General features: G+C 40.9%; 1 protein-coding gene across 9 annotated transcripts in view; it reads left to right on the forward strand.

The window, feature by feature from the left end:
- The first annotated feature begins 6,338 nt into the window (after positions 1-6,338).
- Positions 6,339-21,669, forward strand: part of P4HA1 (prolyl 4-hydroxylase, alpha polypeptide I) — a 28,657-nt gene continuing 13,326 nt past the window's right edge. For 3 of the 9 annotated variants that reach the window (XR_775172.1, XR_775173.1, XM_010579902.1), the window contains exons 1-8: positions 6,342-6,605; positions 7,504-7,600; positions 10,132-10,283; positions 12,736-12,873; positions 15,117-15,356; positions 16,564-16,754; positions 17,297-17,473; positions 21,377-21,447. Coding sequence is in view for 6 of the 9 variants with exons in the window: in XM_010579902.1 (XP_010578204.1) it covers positions 6,518-6,605; positions 7,504-7,600; positions 10,132-10,283; positions 12,736-12,873; positions 15,117-15,356; positions 16,564-16,754; positions 17,297-17,473; positions 21,377-21,447 (1,154 nt within the window). In the remaining 3 variants the exon portion in view is untranslated. The other 6 variants (XR_775171.1, XM_010579903.1, XM_010579904.1 and 3 more) reach the window with 6 other exon arrangements.

The raw sequence follows: 21,669 nt of genomic DNA on the forward strand, positions 1-21,669 counted from the left end.
AAATTTTGCATCTAACTTTGCAGTAAGCTGTGCCCTTGAGCAGGTATCTCGATGGGCTCTAACCTGGCTAGAAGGAAAAAGTCCCAACATGGATTCTTGAGGATGCTGTTGAATGAAGAGAAAGTAAAAATGTCATACATGCTTAGAGTAAATCTTCCTTCTGAAAAGCTGGATGCTCTTAGAGGAAAGATTCTTCAGGGTTACAGAGAGAAGGTATTGAAAGAATGGTTTCACGCATGTTTTTTCTGCTGAATTCAGTAAGAGGAATTGCAGAGGCGCTCTAGTGCTCAAGTGTTCACCTGCTTTGGTTATGTAAAAGCTTTGGTGCTCAAGGTTTTAGTAAATGAAAGAAGCTCTCAGTTTCAAGAAGTAGATAAATGTTAAATGCAGCTTCTTACAGTGCCAGAGACTATTCAGCTAAGCATGCATACAGTACTCTGGCAGGGGTGGAAGGTAAAGGTAATGAGTTCCCAGTTTGTCTGGGAAGCGGAGGCCTGCTTTTGGGGTAAGAGATGTTCTCTGTCTTACCGTTCTGCACCCATTACTGTTTTGGATCATTGCTGGATACATTTGAGTGTCTTGAACCATACTGCAAAGCACTTGATTTGACCTAGGGTACTCTGTGCTGCTTCTTAATTATATGCTGACAGAACCAGCACTGCTTTTTTTTCTTCCTCTTTTTTTTTTTTCCCCTTCTTCCTCCTGGGACTGAAAGTAACAGGAATGTGCCTAAGTCTTGCTATGCTAAGAGTGTTAATTCTGCCATTTAAGCACTGATTGTGGCATAGTTAGGCACATCTCTTCTAGCTGTTAGTTCACATAGAAGCTGAAGAAGCAGCCCTGTTTCATGAACTGCTGTCCAGTGGCAGTGCTGTTCTAAGCAGTTCCTGATCTGTGTTGTTCACACGGGGTGGTACACCTGAGAAACTGATTCAGAAATGAGTGTATTGGGGGAAAATCACTACCTCATCTCCAAGCAGAAAATAGCTGATGTGGATTAGTTCCCTTTGCTGATTCACTGTGTAGTCCCTACACATGATGGGTCATCTACTAGCAGAGCTGAGGTGGTAGTGTGGAGACAGGAGCTGCTCCAGAAACTTTGGTTGAACAACAGGGTTAGTGTGTGCATTAGAGCTATGCATTGAGCCAGAAGAGAGAGCAGCTCTCTGACCTGCAGTGATTTAAAAATTTTTGCATAATGAATGGTTTTAAAAGCTGGCATTTAAAGCTATGTTTTTGAGGCGTGCACATAGATTAGAAAATACCCAGTACAGTTTGAAAAACATAAATGACAGATAATGAATAACACTGTGGAAGAATTGAGGATAAATAGAGGTTTATGGGAGGAAAACTCTGCCTCCGCGTTGAGGTTGGTATAGATAAGGAAACTTTTTTTTAAAGTGGTCCGAAAGAATATACTTGTTGAAAAAACCTTACTTGATAAATTGTGTCTGTTTAACTGAGGAAAGACCCTAAATAAAGTCTGTGCTGAAACAGTATCTTTGTTGTCACTTGAGCTGTGTGTTTCTAGGCAGCGATCTTGCAATAACTTCAGAACGACTTGCTCTTCCCCTCGAGAGGAGCAGGCTTTCTGCTACTGCAGAACCACCTGCCAGGCTACAGCTTCAGCCTAAAAGAGCTCTGATCTGTTACTGTTTTTCAGCTGGTGATCATTGGGATTGTCCTGGTTTCTTTATAATCGCTCTTAATATCTGAAAACATTCTGTATATCTCTATAGATATTCTGCTAATCCTTGAGCAGAAGTATAAATAGAACGATAGCCTCCTGCTTGTTGTGTCTAATAAGATGAGTCCTCCGCTCCATCGCCAGTGTTCTTTGTCTTGGCTTAGAAAGTTAAAAGAAGTGGGCTCTGAGAGGGCTGTGTCCATTCAGTCTTAGTCTGGAAGAAACCAAGATAAAACTCGCTTCAGTTCCTTGGGTACAAATCTGTGTACAGACACGCCTGCTCTATAGTCAGACTCACAAATGTTATCTTCAAGTTGGCAATAAATGATACTTAAAACATGTCACCCACTTGACTTCAAAACTGATCCTCATCTCTTACTAGGTTATATTTTATATATACAAGATTTCTTATATTACAACTTTGTCATTAAAAAGAAGCCTAAAACATGCTATGTTCTTTTGTTAGCAGCAATTCTAGAAAATGTTTCTTCTCTCCCTGCTTAGATCTTAATTTTAAAACGGCCTTTAAATATAAAGTCCTAGAGAACTCAGGGAACTGGATTCTAATGATTCTGTCATGTGAAACTGTTAAGCAATGATGACACCTAAATGTTCTTGGTACTTGGTGCTTACTCTGGGAAAGTTCTTCCCTTTTGAGTAGTATTTTCATTTCCCGTTGTGTCACGAGACTATAACGTGAGTTGTCCTTGAGACAAGAGAGGTTTAGTGCAGTGAGCAGCTATCATTTCTGGTGCTGTCCTCTTCCCCTGCTCCCTAAACTCAGCTCAGTTTAATTTTTTATTTATTTATTTTATACAGTAGGATACAGTAAGGGTTGTGAGAGTGGACCAGTATTTAAATCAAAAGGTGAGGATCTTGGTGATACAGTTTTGACTTCTGGCTTTGCAGCAGACTTAATTTTAAGTAGGTCACTTATTTCTTACCTAAATAAAGAAACTGTTTTGGAATTAAGTTAAAGCTATTCCAGAATAATTCCATGTTGAAGTACCCCCTCAGTTTCCATTTTCTACCTTGTTTTCTGGATCCTGGTAAGCACCTGGGAGCTTGGAAGTGGCAGTGAGGAGACTTGTATAATAAGCATCTTCAGTTAAATGCTTCAGTCACCAATTAGCGTGACCTTGATTGTTATGAGGTTCTATCACTCTCTGTAGTTTGTCTTAACTTCACTTTTTCTTCTGCTTGCGTGGATGCGACATATACGTCTGCTCTCCTATGACTCTTGCACGTTGTTTCTCCTTGTAGGGCAGAGCTGAACTCTTTAAAAGTCCTCAAAAAAAATCCACCTCTGAGTTTCATCATTTGAAGTGGCAGTTGTTGTCTATCCCTGCTGTTCGGGGAATCCTGTGCTGTGCTTGGCAGTATCATTTGTCTAATTGCTGCTTTGTTTTACTTGCATCTACATGTTTGTTCTTTGCTATTTTTTCCCATTCATTTTTTTTTTTCTGCTCTACCATGTTTTACTGTTTCAAAGCTTAGCAAATGTACTTACGGGAAGTCGGGAAGCTCCAGTGTTAAAGCTGTCAGCTGGACTCCCACTTCTGTGTGTAGGTAGTGGATTCCCTCCTCTCTGAGATGTTCAACTGCCATCTTTGTATTTGCCTGAGGGACTCGGCTGAGGAGGAGAGTCAGACTGACAGGAGTAATGTAGAGAGGATTTTCATCTTGTTTTACTTCATGTCACTGACAGGAAGAAATTAAGCCTACTTATTTGGCAGCTTGTGCGTCTAAGAGATTTCCAGCATCTATCTTAAGTAAGCTTTATTTTCTTTGATTTGGGAACCTGTAGCTGATCCTTCTGCAGTAGTTTTGAAAGCTGTGCTACTTAGCAACTGCTGTTAGGGCAGTGAAAGCTTGGCTGGCCGCTGCCTTGGGCTCTGTTTCCAGCTCTCTGAATTCCGTCTGGGAGGGAAGTAATCTTGGGTGGCTGAAAGCTATTACAGGAGTCTGAGTCCTTGCAAATGACAGAAAATCTGGAGACTGCAAAAGGAAAGAAAAATGAAGTTGGAAGTGACCTCTGGACGTCATCTAGCCTAACCTCCTGTTTGAAGCTGGCTGAGCTTGGAGGTTAGGTTAGGCTGCACGTGGGCTTGTCCCATTTAGTTTTGAAATTCTTCCAAGAATAGGAAATCCAGTTTCTCTGGGCAACCTCTTCTAGTGCCTATCTGCTGTCACTGTGAGAAACTTTTTCTTTGTACCTGCTTAGAATTTCCCGTGTTGCTATTTGTGACCATTACTGCTCACTCATTCTGCTGTATGCCTGTGAAGGTGTGAGGAGGGAGTAGGGTTGCAACTGCATTTGGAGTCAGCCCAGTATTGGAGCAGGCAGTAAGGGCAGGTAGAGAAGAGGAAAAACTGTGTGCAAAACATGCTACTCAAGCAGGCTTTAAGGCATCCTTCTATCGTGTGAGATGGAATGCTGTCACCAAGAGCCGTAGGTGGAGAGCAGACATAGTTTTCATCACCTTTTTGGTGTTTTTTTTGTTTTGTTTGTGTTTTAGAAAAGTTTCATAGTGATTACTAGTAAAAGTAAACTTTCTGAATCTTTCCTTGTGTTTTACTGGGTGCAGTAAACAAATAGCTCGATGAATTCTGAGTCCTGATAATGTTGGCAAATATTTATCCTATAGTAGAACTGTTCGTGCGTTGTAATTGATTCACAGATGTATTGGCTTGAGTGCTGAATGAGCACTTGGCTTTTTGCAGAACAAAATACGAATTCAGCAGTGTTTTTAATAACAGCGCAGGTACACATCAGCGTCTTGCACATATGAATACAGGTTCTTTTAAGTAAAGGGTGAAAGGAAATGTGCCAGCCAGAAAACTTGATTCCAGATGTGACCCATTAATTTTCAGCAATTACTCAATTGGAGTTCTTGTTTAATGAGACCGACATTAGTCACAGAAGAGGCAGGTGTGGTTGTATAGATCTTACCAGGACCCCTGGTTTATGCTGCAAACTAGGTAAGGGTTGCAGTCTGGCTGCAGGGTTGTATATTTGTTCATTGTGTTTAGGGCTGGAGTTTCACAAATGAATTGAACCTGTGCTGCTACCAGAAACAATAATTTGCTTTCCTTTGCTGTCTTTGGCTGCCAGTTCCTGCTTCCAAATTTCCCTCTTCTACTGGCATGGATATTGCATGGCTATATAGTGAACTGTATCAGAATTGAACTTAGGGTGAAGTGAGCTTTGGGGGGGAATTTTTTTAATTAGTTGTGTTTGAAATAGGCTGATTCAGCTTGTTGCCTGGCTGCCTGAGGAGGGGACGAGCAAGCAAGGAGGAGGTGAGGAATGCTGCTGTGGATAGCAGGGCTGGTTTAAAGTATTGGAGAGGCTGAGGCGCCTGACTCGACTGGGGAAAAAGCAGGACTCCAGGCTCCCCTCTCCAAATTTTTACTTTATAACTTACTTTCTGCTGGTGAACGTGTCAGAATGTTTCAGCCCTTCAGTTGTGGTTGTACAGATTTCAGATGATTTACAAGAGTTGGAGATTGTGCTGTTTTTCCAGGCTTGTACGAGTTTCCTGTTCCTGTTAGTGGCAGTGAAACTGTGCTTGCCCTGTCCAAGAGGCGGTTCACAGAGCCAGTAAATCTAACCCCGAGTACTGCTTTCTGTAGTGCTAGAGGTGGAACAGAAAGGAGGGAACTGCTTCCTGACCCTTCAGGTGCAATATGAGAAGAGATCCTGATCTCTGGAGTCAAGGGAGTGTTTTCCTGTTAATACCTTCACTTGTGGATGGGATAATTTTTCTTTGGGTGTGACTTTTGCACTTCCCTGATTTTGTTTACACCTTCCTTGTGCGAATGGCACACCTGGTTTTATGTTGTTCGCTACCAGTACTGTCAACTCAATCAAAAGCATATTGCTTTCTTTGCTAAATAGGTCGAGCCACTTTGTAGCTGCACTTGCTTTGTGATTTTTTTTTTCCCCTTTTCTTTTTGTTTTTCTTCATTAGTTATCTTACCGTTAGAAGACTTGTAAAACAGTTTCTGTTAGTACATGTGGTTGTTTTCAATTTTTCTGAGCAGATGCAATACATGAGAGTTTAAGCTTTTGTGTTTGGAAAAAAGTAAATCCTGTGAATTCCAAGACAGCATACTTTTAAAGTATGCAGTAGTGAGGAAATCCTAGTCTCTTAAAAGGGTTCAGTATCTTGAAAGCCTGAGAGCTTGGCAGCTGTTTGTGGGAGAAAGCACTGCCTGTGAGCCTGTTATGGACTTATCCAAGGGACTAACTATGAACTAGCTGACAGAAAAGCCTTTTGTATCAGGTATGGAGGCTGGCTTCATGATGGTGGCAGTTGAAGAGCAGGAGCATGCAAGTAACTTACTTGGTGGACTGGTTGTGTAGGGTTTTCATTTAGACCTCTTCCACTGGCATCTTTCTGACTGATCAAAGGACACTTTTTTTTTTGTTGGGTGGATGAACTCGATAATACGTATTTTAACTTGGTATTATGGGTTTTTTCAGTGTTTGATCTTGGGGATTTTGGTGCTTTTTGTGAAGCAGCTCTATCTGCAGTGTGTCTTAGGTGTCAAAAAGATGAAGAGTGCTTGTGAAGACCCCGTCTCCAAGCTATTCTTTTTTCTTTTACCACATAAGACAAAAGTATAAGAAAGTCTGCAGAAGGGCATCAGTCCTCTGTGAGAGCTGCTCAAGCTTATCAGGATTCTGCTACCTCAAGAACTAGTGGCAGCCCCAAGAGAATAAGCTGTCTGTTTTGAAGGTAGATTCAACTGTCTGGTGAGTAGGGATTTTTTACCTACTTTGTTTCTTTCATAGGTACGTGGTGAGGTGACAGCTATTGAACTATGGCATTCAACAAGATTTGGTATACCGTAGCCCTTGGACTTCTGCTGCCTTTTTCTTACGCCCATACGGACTTCTTCACTTCCATCGGTGAGACATGCTTTGGTGTATATGCTGCATAGCCAAAAGAATGTCTTGACGGCTCTCAAACCTCATTCTGCAATGATGTGTTAATGGCATCCAAGGCTTTAATTGGTACAGAACTAAATCCATTTACTAGTTCTTATGACCTTATTGACTTCCTTCTTTTGGGAGAAACATGCTTTGAGTTAAGTCAGTCCAGTCAGTCTAATGACCCAGGCTAGGCTTTGTATTCATTATGTATTCTTACAGGTATTGTATTTTAAAGAAAATTTTGGTGTGGACTGTTGCACATATGTAGAAGCAAGTGAAACAGCTGTTAAGGATACATAATGATACCAGTATGTCAGTGTACTCTCTCCTGGGTTCTGATGGCCTGTGACACAGCTGAAGATGTGGACTGTATCACTTTGTGATGAACCAGTTCAGCTGCCTCTTTGGAGGAAATGAAGCAATTATTAATTAATAACAGAGTCTGTTAGGAGACCCATTGAAGTCATGCAAGTAATCTTAAAAATAAAACACTGGATTAGTATTGTATATCAAACATGAAGGCTTTATGTTTCTGTAGCTTTGTCTTTATTTGCTCTACATTATGTATGCTTGGATGAAAGATTACTCTCTTGCAAGCTACTTCCTTTTCCAAATGAATCCTAAATTAGTTCTAATAATAAATATGTGATATTACGTTAATTTCCATGGCAACAAGCTTGGTCCAACATGAGATTTTCTCCTTCAAAAAAAATAAAAGGCAAGAGGCAAGAAGCCTTACCTAAATTCTTCTTCAGGATTGTTTAAGCAGATGCCGAAGGTCTTTGGGGAAGAAAGAGTTGAAGAGGAGAAGAAAGTAGAAGAGAGGAAGAATGCCTCTAATTCTCAGGTTTTTGGTTTTCCATTTGTTTTCTAGGTCATATGACAGACTTAATTAATACAGAAAAAGATCTGGTGGTGTCACTGAAAGATTACATCAAGGCAGAAGAAAGCAAGCTGGAACAGATCAAAAAGTAAGTAGCTTGTTTCATAATGCCAATAGTTAATAATTTGAGTCCACCCTTATGTAAAAAGTGCTTCCCAAGGCTGATTAAATTTGTGGAATTTTTCCTCTGAGGCAAGGCTTAAACCAGCAGTTTTTGCTGGGTTTTTGTCCTAAGTTATTATCTCTGAGCCATTGCTTTGTTTTATGCAGCTTTCTAACGACGAAATCTAATCAACACCCTTTCTGTATGATACCTTCACTTTGGGACTCCTGCTTGCTCGTAATTCCCAAGGGGATGTAGTTCTTTGAATGGCAGTTTGCTTAGTGGAAACTAAAACCCAAGAAGTCTCCAAATGAGCGTTACAAGGACTGCAATGATAAGCTAGATGTAAAAATGCTAAAAAGCATTCATGTGGCCATATTGCACATGAGTGGCTGATCAATGAATAGTAATAACCTGCTACAAGAGTGGAGTCTCTTTCTACGTGCTATGTTTAGATTTAAAAGTGAAATAAAGCAAAACAAATCTTCTTTACTGCTTTTAAAAATAACAAGAGACCTGACCATTGCCATTACTGTGTTGCTTGGCTCTATAGCTGTGAGGACCAGAGCTCAATATGTCAGACTCTATCACAGCTAGAAATAAAAATTTTGTATCACTGAACAGGATGATTTCCTGGCCTTCAAATATGTGTATAAATCTGTCATGAGGATGTTTAAACAGTCTTAGAGAGATGCATGAATTTTATTTTAGCTGTTGTGGATTACATTCTACCATCCAGGACTTTGGTCGGACTGTATTTATTTTTATCACTTAAAATACAGAGTTGGAATTGCTGACAGGTTTGGAATGTTGAAAGTATATTCTTTACAGCTACAAATTAAGATGGGAGCATGCTGACTGGATATCCAAAAGCATGTGAATACAGCTTATCATATGAGCATTGCAGCTCTGTTTTTATTATATTAGAGGTGCTCGCTGTCAGGTTAGACAAGTTAAAATAACTGTCACAGAGAGATGAAAGAACCTGGAAAAAATGCCAGCATCGTTTGAGTTTGGGCTCTGTACTTTGGCTGAAGGCTGTTGATAACTTGTGTTGACTTAAACTCAGTGAAAATTGGTAATTCAATGAAATGCGGAGGATGGCTCATGCCTTGTGGGTGGCTTGTGGTGGAGGCTTTTATGAAGCAGAAACTACTTGAAAGAAATACGGGCCTTGCAGTTGTGGCTCATGGTTGCAGTGACTTTCAGCTGCTCGTTAGGTTTGAAAGTCATGCAGTGGGAGATATATGATGGATCTGACCGTGTGCAACGTGAATGCACAATTTGTGGAAATGGGTTTCAGTCTTCAGCTTACTAGAAGCTGGAGTCCATGGAATCGCTTTGAGTGCTCTGTTTTGGAAGGAACCCCTTCACTCACGTGGCTGCTGGCAAGAACCCAAACAGGGGCTGTCAGAGTGCAGGAAAGCAACTAAAGACAGTGTGGAAAGAGTGAATGCAAACAGTGGCACGTTTAACGGTTGTAAACCTCTACCTGTCTCAGGTAAAGCAGGCAAACTTAATTCAGGCATACTGAATTCTGGAACAAGCTGAATGCCAGCTTGTGTATGGACTTCCCTCCAGGCTATAGATTTTGTATTTGCTTTATATTGGTGTTGATGTTTGGTATTCTATGTGGGGTGTGGCTTTTTAAATGTTAATTTATCCTGTTTTCAGGGCGTTGCTACACATCTTCATGTTCTAGATCTGCATTGTTTTGGAGAGAGAGGGGAAGTTTGGTTGTTTTGCAGACATGCAGTAACACAGCACTGGTGCTTATAGCATGACTGATGTGCTTCCTGACTTGAGACTGGAGCAAGACTCCCTGGATGTTTCCATTAAAACCACACGTGAACAGCAGTAGTTGTTGAAAGGTGTGCTCGTTTCAGAGTGCATTGGAGTTGTGAATGGCTTGTGTCGCTGATAGTGTTAAGAGAGGTCTGTGGAGTCAGAACTGGAGCACCAGAAAGTTGATCTGGGCTCCTCATTTGGGACCGTGAGAACTACATGTTTCTCAATACAAGCTTACATTATGGAAGGCAGTTTTGTGGTGGGAGGCAAGGGACTTATCATAGATTTAAGAGTGTGTGTCTTACAGTCAAATAATTTAAGGCAAGCATTGGACTACCTTTTTGTAAACTTTAGAAAAAAGAGCACTTAAAAATAAAAGATCAAACGTGGGTGAAGTGTTGTTTTTGATTAGGCCTGCATGAAAACTCATAATGGAACTGCTGGCATGCTGCATTTGGTATTTGTAGGAAGGAGTTCATTCAGCAGCATTCCAACAAAGACCACAAGAGCAACATGAGATGTAGGCTGCAGCTGAGGAAGATTTAAAAAAAAAAAAAAAAAGGCCCTTTTGTTCTTTCTAGGAGAGCTTTATATGTAGGTAATATAAAAGCTTGCAATTTGTGTTGAGTTTTGTATTAGCGAAGACTGTTGAGTAGCTTGAAATCAGTTTTATAGTGTGTTGGCAGACTTTTACAAGAGACTTTAATGAATGTATATTTTCACTATAGATGGGCAGAGAAATTGGATCAGCTGACGGATACCGCTACAAAAGACCCAGAGGGGTTTCTGGGACATCCTGTAAATGCATTCAAGTTGATGAAACGACTTAACACAGAGTGGGGTGAGCTGGAGAGCCTGGTTCTGAAGGACATGTCAGATGGTAAGTGTGCCTATAGTAAGAACAAGGATCCCATTATAATTGCATTTACTTGTCTGTCTTTACATTGCATTACTATGTCTTTCACATGTCATGGTTTGATTAGATTTGTAAGTCTGCTCTTGAGGTGCCTTCATAAAAATTAACTCTGGAAGGCCTGCCATTTTGCTGTCCGTGTGCTATCATTTGAGCTTTACAAAAATTTCAGAAAACTGTGATGTTTAAACTGAATAATCTCCTTGGATGCTTTAAATTTTGCAAGGGATCGGGGCTTGCTTCATGTACTCTCCCACTTCCATCAAACTAGTATATTAGGAAATTTCATCTCTAAGTGTAATGACTCCATTGAACAGAAAAAAGGGAACGAAGCTCTTCTGAGTACAAGACGTGGGGCTGTCTGTGTATGGTCAAGTGCTGTTGCTGCTGATCTGCCCAGGGTTTTTAAGGTGTGATGGTTCGAAACCTGAATGTTGGCCGAGACTGAGCATTTGTGAAACTGATCTGAATTAGTGTAAACATTTTGCTGCCTCTTTTCTTCAGTAAGAGTAGAAGCTCTTTGGTAGGGAACAGGACATTAAAAAGTTGACTGTGAAAGATGCTTAGCAGCAAAGAAGCTGGGACTATATTTGACCTGTGAGAATTTGTCTCAACAGTTAACTAATACCAGGTGTAGGTTTGTAGTAAGAAATAGTAAAAAAGTGGAGCTTTCAAAAAAGACCCAGGGTTAGTCTGTGATAAGGATTCAGCGCATTCAGCTTCCCTGTTGCTGCTGCGAGGGACTAAATATGCCAGCTGAAAAGGCTCTGCACCGCCCAGCCAGAAATCTGGACCAGTGCCTCAAGTCCTTCTTCTGAATGAGAAAAAAAGAAAAAAAAAAAAGTGGACTGTTTTGTTTTAAGAAAATTGTCAGGAAAAAGGAAATTACTGGGGGAAGCATAGTGGAGTAAAAGAAAGGATGCATGGGAGTGAAAGGATATGTTATTTTTTCAAAGCAGGAACACCTTTCCATAAACTAATAGAGTTATCAGGTTTGAATAGTTAAAAAGGACTACTAGAGTGTGGCAAAACCCACAGATTTGGCCAGGTCATTATTTTTTGGATGGTTTTGCAGCTGAGTGTTGCATACTATGCTTTGTCTGGGTTTTGGTCATGCTGCTTAGTTTTCTACTGGTGGATGTTAGATGAACTTGACAAACATCCTATTGGCACTGTCCTCAGCACAGTAAAGCTTGTTGTGCTTCTGGATCTTGGGACAAAAGAGTTTGTTGAGCAGGAATGTTACTTTTCTGAAAATGTCAGAGTGGCTGTCATTTTGTTCAAACTGAGGTCCTTAAGGTGGACTTTGTTGATGCTGTTCCTTTTGGTGACTGCGTGTACCAGGGTGCTGGTGCTGCCCTCCTGGCTTTCTGGAGTCCTGTTTCCCTCATCAGTGTGAACAGCTCGCCATCCTCTTCACTGTGCAGAAGCAGAAGGAGAAAAATAGCATCAGATCTCCCACTGAAGAGAGGAGAATGCACTAGTTCTACTGGAGGGCCCTTCAAGTAACAGCAATAGCAGTGGTTGTGTGCGCGTTCACCAGAGAGGAGTAGGAACTTTTCATAACAGGGGAGATGATTACATGTGACTAATGACCGGGGAACAGTTCCCAGAGAGAACTTTTTTTTACTTCATAGAACCTGCTTGTCTTCTGTTCCGTAAACATCACCCTGGTGCTTCTTTCAAAAGCCCCCAAGTTTTTCTTTTTGATTGTTCCTTTGCTTTCTTTTCACAAAAAAAAGAAAAAAAAAAAAAAGAAATGCTACCTTTTCAACACGTGCCTTGAGTTCAATTCAGTTTTGTGTGAAGATGGATCTTGAGAAACCTTTTTAACTTTGTGTGTTTCTCAAGCTTCTATGTAAATATGTTAATGCCCAAGTCTGCAGAAAACATTTAGGTTCACAGTGGCTTAAAGTCACAGTTGCCTAAAGTCTTGTCAAAAGCTGTTTGGAGTTAAGCATCAGCATTTTTGGTTTTTGTCTTTATATTGACCAGCCTTAATCTTTACACTGCTATTCTTAGCACTGTTTGGTTTTTTCCTCTTCTAAATTATTTGTAAATTCCATGTTACTAAATAAAAAGCCTTTTTTGGAAGGCAGATTGAGTGGAATAGTTGGAAAACTACCAATATATTATCTGTAATGTTCTCCATGTAGGGGTGGTCTTTGTGTTGTATGTAACTTTTTTTTTAACCTGTTAAGACAAAAATAGTTTCTGCGTGAAACCACAGGGGTACTCCTGTCCTGTAGAAACAAACCTATGGTGTTTGTTGCTGCTCTGCAGGGCTAATAGCTCTTCCTGACTTATTAATGGCCTTTCCTGAAATGTTAGCTTTCCCTGGAGTAGGGAGTCATTTCATGCATAGAGTTTATAGAATTCCTGGGACAAAGGAGGCCAAGTGTTTCCCTGTCTTTCCCAGGCTTTATCTCCAACATGACTATCCAGCGGCAGTTTTTCCCAAATGACGAAGATCAGACTGGTGCAGCAAAAGCCCTCTTGCGGCTTCAAGACACATATAATTTGGACACAGACACCCTCTCAAGAGGGAATCTTCCAGGTAAGAGTCATCAACATTATTTTCAGAAGACATTGTGAACTTTTAATAAATGTCGTGATTACAAAGCATTTAACTCTGTTCTATCTTGTTTAGCTGTGTAGTGTGAAGGTAACAATAGGAAAACATTGACCCACTCTGGGATACTGTTGGGTCTGTTGCTGTGGTGGTTCTGTTGGAAGCTACATCCACTTGGCTTCCCTGCCTGGTGGGCTTTCTTCTGCCAGCGCACTGCCCAAGTGCACACAGATAAAACGCACTGCACAGAACACAAGTTTCTTTCTGAATTGAGACTCTCCTTTGTCCTGTCATTCTCCTTGCTCAACTCATATGCTTATTTCTGCTTGTGCTAGAATTTGAAAATTTCGCACAATGTAATGCTTTTTAACAAAACAGTTCTATTACTTATTTTCCGTTTCCTTCTCACGGATAAGATGGACCTTTCAGGTTGAGAGTGACTGAAGTTTCTTTGAGCTTAAACTTCATGGAGTGTATAAACTGAAAAACAAAAGACAGAGCGCATACACAGACTTGAGCTTATGTGGCATTACCTGAGGCAGTCTTTAATAGGTTTATGTGCAGGAGAAGTCACACTTGTTAGAAGACTCTCTGCTGAGTTTTCCTTGTTTCCACTGAAAATAGTACTGTGCCAACTGGCAAAAAATCAACTCTGTACAATCCATCTGTGTTTTTGCAAGCACTCATTGTGGTCAGATGCCTAATAAAATTAAGGGTAATTGGCTTTATATGTTATGATGTATAACCTTGCTTTTGGGTTTAGTTCAAGGCTGTCTCAAAGACCTACAGATTCATTCTAATACAGTAAGCAGTTATTGTTTTCTTAAAACAGCACAAAAATACAAGACGAAGTGCTTTGGATGGACTGTAGTTTACTGCTTCTTTTGAAGCAATAAGCTGTCCAGACTGTGTGTAATGAAGTGTAATTGCAGAACCTGAAAGCTCTAGAGTATAGAAGAGAATAGGTTGGTCTCTTCAGAGCTCTGGAGAGGAACATCCCATGTTGTCACTTGCTTGTGCTCCTTGTCTTCCTTCCCAGGGAATTTCTGTTTGGCCAGGTCACCAAGTTTTGATCAGAATCTTAAATTCTGTCATATCATATATTAATTCTCTTTCCTCCATTACAGGCTGTGCTGTTTCTTTATATTAACTATCAACCAACCCTATTTGATGATTGCTTTCTTAAGCACCCTTCTGAGTTGCCTTTTCATGTGTGGATGTTATGTTGCTTCAGAATGGACCAGGCTATGGCCCTGGAACCTGTTACTCATTCCAGGGGATATCTCTGTCTGAGAGCACTCTGCTGCCACTGCACCTGATTCCCTAATCTTTGTGTTATTTTAGAGTTTGCAGCTTCAGGCTCAGAAAACTGAAATCACTGGCCGTTACAGGATGGACCACAAGGTGTTTAATTAGTGAGCAGAAACAAAGTTGGCCTGTGGGATACTGCATTTCATGGCCTGTCACTTCAGCTATTTAATCTCTTAAGGCAGGTCTTCAACAGAAGAATTCCCTTGTTTGAATGCAGCTGTAGGAGCTGCTATTAGAAATTCAGGATGTATTAAGATGTAATCAGGAATGTAATTTTAGCTGTAAAACTGGCAGGTCCTGTTTCCTTTTTACAAGATTAAATCTGGTTTTTCATTGGGCCTTAATTTGCAGTGGCAAAAATAGCAATCTGTAATTTGCTTACTAGTGCTTTAATCTTTCAGAGGTCTCTTCGAATGTTTCTAAAAAAGACTGACTTCAAAAATCTTGAGCAGCTGGGCATTTACATGTTTTCTTTTTCCTCCCCCACTAAGTTGTCACTAACGAGATGTGCTTCAGTAACGTTTTGAAAGCAATAATGCAATGTCTTTGAAAACAGATTTCTGAAACTTTTTGTATTTGGCTTACTATTGCTCTTGCTCGAAGTGTTTGGGGTTTTGAAGCAGCAAGGTTTGTTTTATTTGATTTGATTTGATTTTCCACTAATGGTAAAGACATTTAGCTAGTGGCTGGTATTCTGGCAATGGAAAACTGCATCTAACAGCTTACATGTTCTGCCAAGGATTTACAGGCTTTAGGTACTTAAACTGAGTCTTCAATAAATAGCCACCACTGAAGGGAGATGTTGAAGAACAGAAAGAAACTGTGCTCTGAAGAATAAGAAATAACTGCATGTTACTCTGAAGACTAGTCTGGAATTCTGTGTAAATTCTGTTTGGTTTGTTTTGGTTTAAATACAGGTGTGAAGCACAAATCCTTTTTAACAGCTGAAGATTGCTTTGAGCTGGGAAAGATTGCCTACACTGAAGCTGACTACTACCACACTGAGCTCTGGATGGAACAAGCTCTGAAACAGTTGGATGAGGGAGAAGTGTCTTCTGCAGATAAAGTCTACATTCTGGACTACCTGAGTTATGCTGTGTATCAGCAGGGGGATCTGGGCAAAGCCATGATGCTCACCAAACGCCTTCTGGAACTGGGTAGGTGAAAGAGAGATCCGCAGCTTACCACAATTTAGCTCCATGTTCAAGCAGGTGCTAGCTATGGATTTGTACTGAGGAGCACGGTCTTGCTTGTGTTTGGACTTGTATATGGGTTTTTAAAATGGATTATTACTGGTGCTACCATTAACATCTTGATATGTAGTTTTCAGTAAAATAAGACTTGTACTACCATAAATCGTATTTTGCTACTGTATTTTTAGATGGACAATTATAGTCTCAACTACCGTGTCAGAAAGTGTCTTCTTTAAGGACTGCTCTTTTCTATTGAAGTATTTTCTGCCTCCTGTCACTGTTGGCTTTTAACCACTTACCTGTCTTAGTAATTACTGCCTGAAATTTGGTTCTCTTACTGAATCTTACTTTCTTGTGTTGAGATTACTTCCCCTTAGGTACAGGCAAGAACAAAATTAATGAAATTGAAACTAAACTGGTGATACCAAAATCTCTGCACATTATTTAAATACACATTAAGCATACTTGAGATTAAAAACTTGGAAAAAATAAGAAATACAGAATGCAATACAGCGAGCTAAGATTGTGCCTGGTTTATGAAATATGAAAAGTGTTCATGCTTCTGTAAATATTCCACTGATTGACTGTGTAGAGGATGCCATGGGAAGTTCAGAACTAATATAACAAAGGCTAGTGAGAACTGTTTATTAATGAACTGAGGCAAATTCTTTAAGTTTAGTGATTGTTAAAAGCTTTGTCACTGGAAATCTTAATTCCCATCAGGGAAGTCTTTAGGTTTGAAGCCCGTCACGCTGTCCCAGCTCTCTCCCTGACCTGTTTCCTTGTCTCTCCGTCTCTGGTGAGATTGGCTGGAATGGCCAAACCCTTTTTCCTAGCGCTTGGACTCCTGTGCCTACTGAGGATCCAGGCCTCACACTAATGAATTTCTTAACTGTGAATGGGTTGAGCTTAGCCCTGAAAGCTCATTGTGTGTTTTCCTGCAGACAAGTAAGGATATGCGCGTGCCGCAGGCTAGCATTGCTTCCAGCTTAGCTTGGAGTTCTAGCTGTCCTGTGAAAGCCTTCAATCCAGGGTAGATGTTTCTGATTTCTATTTGAGAAGCAGTATTGTGCATCTGTTTTCTTTTTCTTTTTGTAAATGGCCTTTTCTGGATACTTCTTCACAAGTTGGCAGCTTACCAGCGATAACTTGTCTGTTTGTTTGTCAATAGATCCTGAACATCAAAGAGCAAATGGGAACATGAAATATTTTGAATATATCATGGCTAAAGAAAAAGAAGCAAATAAGTCCAGTACAGACTCAGAAGACCAGATGGAGAAGGAGACTGAGGTTAAGAAAAAGGATTACCTGCCCGAGAGAAGGAAGTACGAAATGCTGTGCCGTGGGGAGGGTCTCAAAATGGTAAAGTGGAGTAGACTGTTTTCAAATGTGTGAAACCAACTGTAACAAAACAATGTCAAGAATTTGTATGTGGTGTGAAAGCAAGGAAGTCGTTAGAGCAGTTGGCTGAGTGTGTAGAACTGAGGATTAGTGTGCATTGGATTCCTTCACCCTTTCATTCCGTCCAGTAGACAAAAAGTAATACTGCCGCAGGCACTGCTGACTAACTTGGATGCACTATGTAATTGTAATTAATTGAATAAGGATGTTGGAAGTCTAGTTTTACAAGTGGAATTGAACAAGGGTGATTTTTTTAGTGATAAAATTATTTTTTAATAGGACTGTGTAAAGGACTGCTTGTTGCAGTATTACAGAGTAACATTAACGTGTGCTGAAAGTGCTAATTTCTCAAACTTAAAGCATCTCTTTAACTTCTAAAATAACATTAGGGTAGGGGAAGTGAATTGTTCCTGTCTCTTGTTCTCAGGACATCTTCTGTTTTTTAGTGATATTAACATCCTATGCAAGTTCTCTGATTATCTCTTGCTCCACCTTGCTTTCAGACTCCTCGGAGACAAAAAAGACTCTTCTGCCGGTACTACGATGGAAACAGGAATCCTAGATACATTCTGGGCCCTGTCAAACAGGAAGATGAGTGGGACAAACCTCGAATTGTTCGCTTCCTTGACATCATCTCTGATGAAGAGATCGAAACTGTGAAAGAACTAGCAAAGCCGAGGGTAAATGCCTTGCGCTTCTTTGCCTTTTGGAATCTTAAATTTCGTGGGTAGTTTTCTGTGTGAGTGTGTGTGATTCTGTCTCCTTTTGAACGCAGGTGCGTGTGCAGCGTGCTCACACGTTGCTTTTCTCACTTTGTAGCTCTTGGTGACGCTCTTTGAAGGAGACAGTGGGGAAGCTGGAAATTCTGTGTAATTAAGAGAGCCAGGTAACGGCAGTGCAGGATTGTCAGACTCTTCCAGCAGACACAATTTCAGTGCATGCTGTTTTGGATAAGGAGGAGAATGTTCTACAACAGGAAACAACCGTACTGCAGCTGGGTTGCCTTGAATTATACCTGTCATCTGGTTTTGTTTGGTTTTCTGGTTTTTGGGTTTTCTTTGAGTCTGTATTTACCAAAGTTATGACATGGAGAAGAGTGCCATCCAGGGAAAGGCAGCCATTCCTCTGGTCCTGGAATGCCACATTATTGTATAGACAAGAATGAATGTTGTAGTTTCCATTCAGTATAAAACTGATGTCTGTCTCCCAGGCTTTGAAGTTGCCTGCAGGTGAAGGAGCTTTAAAAGGGCAGTAGTTAACCAGTGGTACTTAGCTCCTTGTTCACACTGCCCCACCCATCAAATCCTATTTCAGAAACTGGATCCTGAAGTTTTTGTTTCTGAATGCAGAATAATCCAAGGCAGCTCAACTGTCAGAGTAAACAGGAGTGCCCAAGACAAACAGCAAATGGATCGAGTTGCCTTCAGTATCCAGTGGGCATAACTGCATCTCAAGATGTAGTTACATTGATTTGGTTTTCCGTCAGTTACTGGTTACTTCTAAGATAAGATTTAAACTTGTAGCAACATAATTTTCCTGATTTTTTTTTTCTTTGTTTTTAGCCTAAATGGCTTTTTGTCCAGAGAGAGTTGAGCAAGTGGAGGATAGGAGGATAAGCGCATTAAGTATAGGACAAACTGTTAGCTTGGCCTGCTGCAAAGTAAACCGTCTATGGGTTATACATGGGCACATCAAGGATGAGGCTGTCCTTGTCTGCTGCGCTGAGTACTACGTAGCCTGGTGGCGGTTTTAAAGCTTCCTAAAGGTTGATGTGTTGTATTGCTGAGGTAACATTCTGAACTGTAAGCAAGAAGTACCAGCAATTCTCTTTGCTTACCTGTAAAACATCTCTTCCTGCTCTACTGTCAGGCAGCCTTGCTGCAGGTCTGAAGATCAGAGTCCTGGCTGTTTGTCTGTGGGTGATTAAGCCGCTTTGCTGCTACAAAAGCTCTGGCAATTACGTCTGTGGAATATGACTGAATCACTTCTTTATGGAGCAGAAATAAGTCTCAGGACTGAAAATAAAAACCTGTGAACGTGGTGATTTTCACTTCCAAACTTGCTGAGATAACTGTTTTCCTATCAAATGTTTGGCTCGTGGTAAAGACTTGGAGATTCATAGTTCATTAATGTAGAAGCATTGGTATGCGGTTAGTGTTCCACATATTTCCTATGGTCAAGGCCTTGCAGGGCTCAGTAACGAGCGTAGCCAGAGGATTGTGGTTGAGACTGAAAGGTCATCTCCTTCTTCCCGATGCTCAGGATGTTGCTGTTGCTGCCTCTCGGAAGACAGCGCTGTCTGATCTGTGCCCAGCCTTCTGCTGTGCTAGTGGCATAAGCTGGCAGGATGAAGCCACATTATTCAGCTTCGGGAGTCTCGCTGGAGTTACAGTTTGTGCCTTGATTCTTCCATGTGTCTGTATGGGATGAGACAAGGAGAGGCAGCGTATTAAGGGTTCCCAGTACCTTTCCTTGTTAGTAGGCATGGAGAGGCCTGGATTTATTAAGTTTATTTTAACAACAGAAAAATACTTCCTCTAATTGTTTGGGACTTGGTATGCCATTTTGTGCCTCTTCAAAATTTGGGCTCTGCAACTCAACCTTTGCAGTTATGAACAATGGAGTGTTCGATAGCAAATGAACAGAGTTAAAGGGCGCACATAAGGCTCAGAATCGGAGTATTAACATAGATGGGATGGTGTCAGTGGAGCGTAATAGAGGAAAACGAAGGCCTTGAACCAAGAGTTCTTGCTCTGTGTAACTTAGGAGTATGATGTAAATGTGTCTGTGGACTGAGCAATTAGTTTGTTTTAGCAGTCAGTGTTAAAGGAGTTCGGTGCTGCTTTTGGTATAGAAAGAATCAAAAAGGTAGGGTTTTACTTGTCTTTTGCTTATACAAGATCACATTGCCTGGATTCAGTTTAACCATAAAACTCATCTTACATGTGCAGGATAGAGTGCTAACAAAGGACTGTTTGTACACATGCCATAATATTGTACTGTTTTCAGCAGTTGTTGCAATATGAAGGAAATGAAAGTTTCTAGTTTACTTTATTCAGACAACTTCTTCTTGCTACAGAAATGGAAACGTTACTTCCTGGAAAACTTGATCTTCTCTAACGCTCTGTTTAAAAAAACAACCCAAAAACCGCTAAAAAACCTCTCTTCTAGTAAAATTGGAGACTCTTCCTCCTTCCCCATCACCGCTTTATGAATTTTCACCCCCTTTGTAAAAGAAAAACCGCCACAAAAGGTGACTGGGTGGCTTGCGTGCGGCTTGTGTGACATTTCCACTTAGGCTTCTGAATGGTCGGATTGCTGTGATGCAGTATGTGCTTTGTAATGCAACTATTCTGATGGTTCGCTTCACAGCTGAGGCGAGCCACCATTTCAAACCCCATAACAGGAGCCTTGGAGACGGCACATTACAGAATTAGCAAAAGGTAAGAGAGCTCTATGCCAGATGTTTTGGGCCTGTAATGAGTGTGTAGATTCTGCTCATTATGGGGAAAAAAAGAGGTGGTCTAAGAAGACAACTTTGGCTTTGTAGTCCACCGCTTTATTACATGCAGATCCGTAACAGGCTGTTACTGCTGAGTTTCTCAGTCTCTTCCTTCAGCTAGAAGTTCTGGGGGCGTGTTTTGATTTCTCCTTTTTCTGGTTTTGGTCACTTTCTCAGTGTGTGTTCTCAAATGACAATCTGTACAAGAAGCAGGTCTCTACAATTGGTGTAAAAAATATGTGATGCTACAAAAGCTTCAGCAGAATCTAGATTTTGCTTTCGTTTTGTTTTTTTTTTTAATATTCCCTTCCCCTTGCTCTTCTCACCAACCAAAAGTTGTTCTCCCTTTCCCTGTAAAATCTAGCAGACCACCTGAAGTGCCTTTACATGTGTAAGAGATGCTTCAAGTCGGTACTGTGCGTGGCATGCAAAGCCCACGTGTTCATTAGTCATGCAGTACTCCATTGTCCGAGATAATCCCCTACTCCTGTCTGGGCTCTTTTACCTCCTGTTGACACAAATCTGGCAGAACGCAAGCTCATTTTCACTGGGCTCCTGGTTCTTTCCAGCTTGTCTACTAAGTACTACAAGCCTTGAATTTAGCCACTGTTTTCCAAAATTGGCTGGCTCTAAAACAAACGACCTGTCCCCTGCCCGCCCCCACCCCACACCCCCGCACACCTTCCCCCAGTTTTGGTAGCGGTGATTAAAGATTGGCCGTGCATTCCATTGGTGTTAAGCCAAAATTCTGAAAGGAGTTAAACTTCTGGATGATGAGGAATTGTCTGTGAAACTCAGCATCATAAATTACTTGCAGAAAGTCTCTAGTTTAAAACAAAAAAAAAAAAAAAAAGAAGAAAAAAAAAGGAGGAAAAAAGTGAAAGGACAATCTAACCAAATTTTTCCAACCAATTTGTTTTGATTTGGACATGGCAGCTACAGCTTCTGTTGCCCTTCTAATATTGCTAATTTAAGAGCATTGCATACCATCCAGACCAATCGGAACCCTTTCAAACACCTGTGGCTTGGCAAAAAAGCAGCCTACGAGGTGGGTAAGCCCTTGTCCTTTCTCTTTTTGTAGCTGAGCCGTGCTACTGTTCATGACCCTGAGACTGGGAAACTGACCACAGCACATTACAGAGTCTCTAAGAGGTAAGGGGAACGTCTTCCAGAGGTATATCCAGTCCAAGGAAGTCTGTTCTGGGACTGTACTGCTTCCTCTCTAAACGTGGGGCAAACAGGGACTTTGTGTAAGCTTTATATTCCTAGCCTCTCTTTAGAAGAAAGAGAATGGCCTAAAGCAAACTGAGCTGTCATATAACAAAGCAAGGGGTCTGCTGAAATAGAGAATAGTTCTAAATGTTAGTGGTAGCC

This window comes from Haliaeetus leucocephalus, unplaced genomic scaffold (genome assembly GCF_000737465.1).
Source record: "Haliaeetus leucocephalus isolate CR32 unplaced genomic scaffold, Haliaeetus_leucocephalus-4.0 Scaffold687, whole genome shotgun sequence".
NCBI classification, from domain to species: domain Eukaryota; kingdom Metazoa; phylum Chordata; class Aves; order Accipitriformes; family Accipitridae; genus Haliaeetus; species Haliaeetus leucocephalus.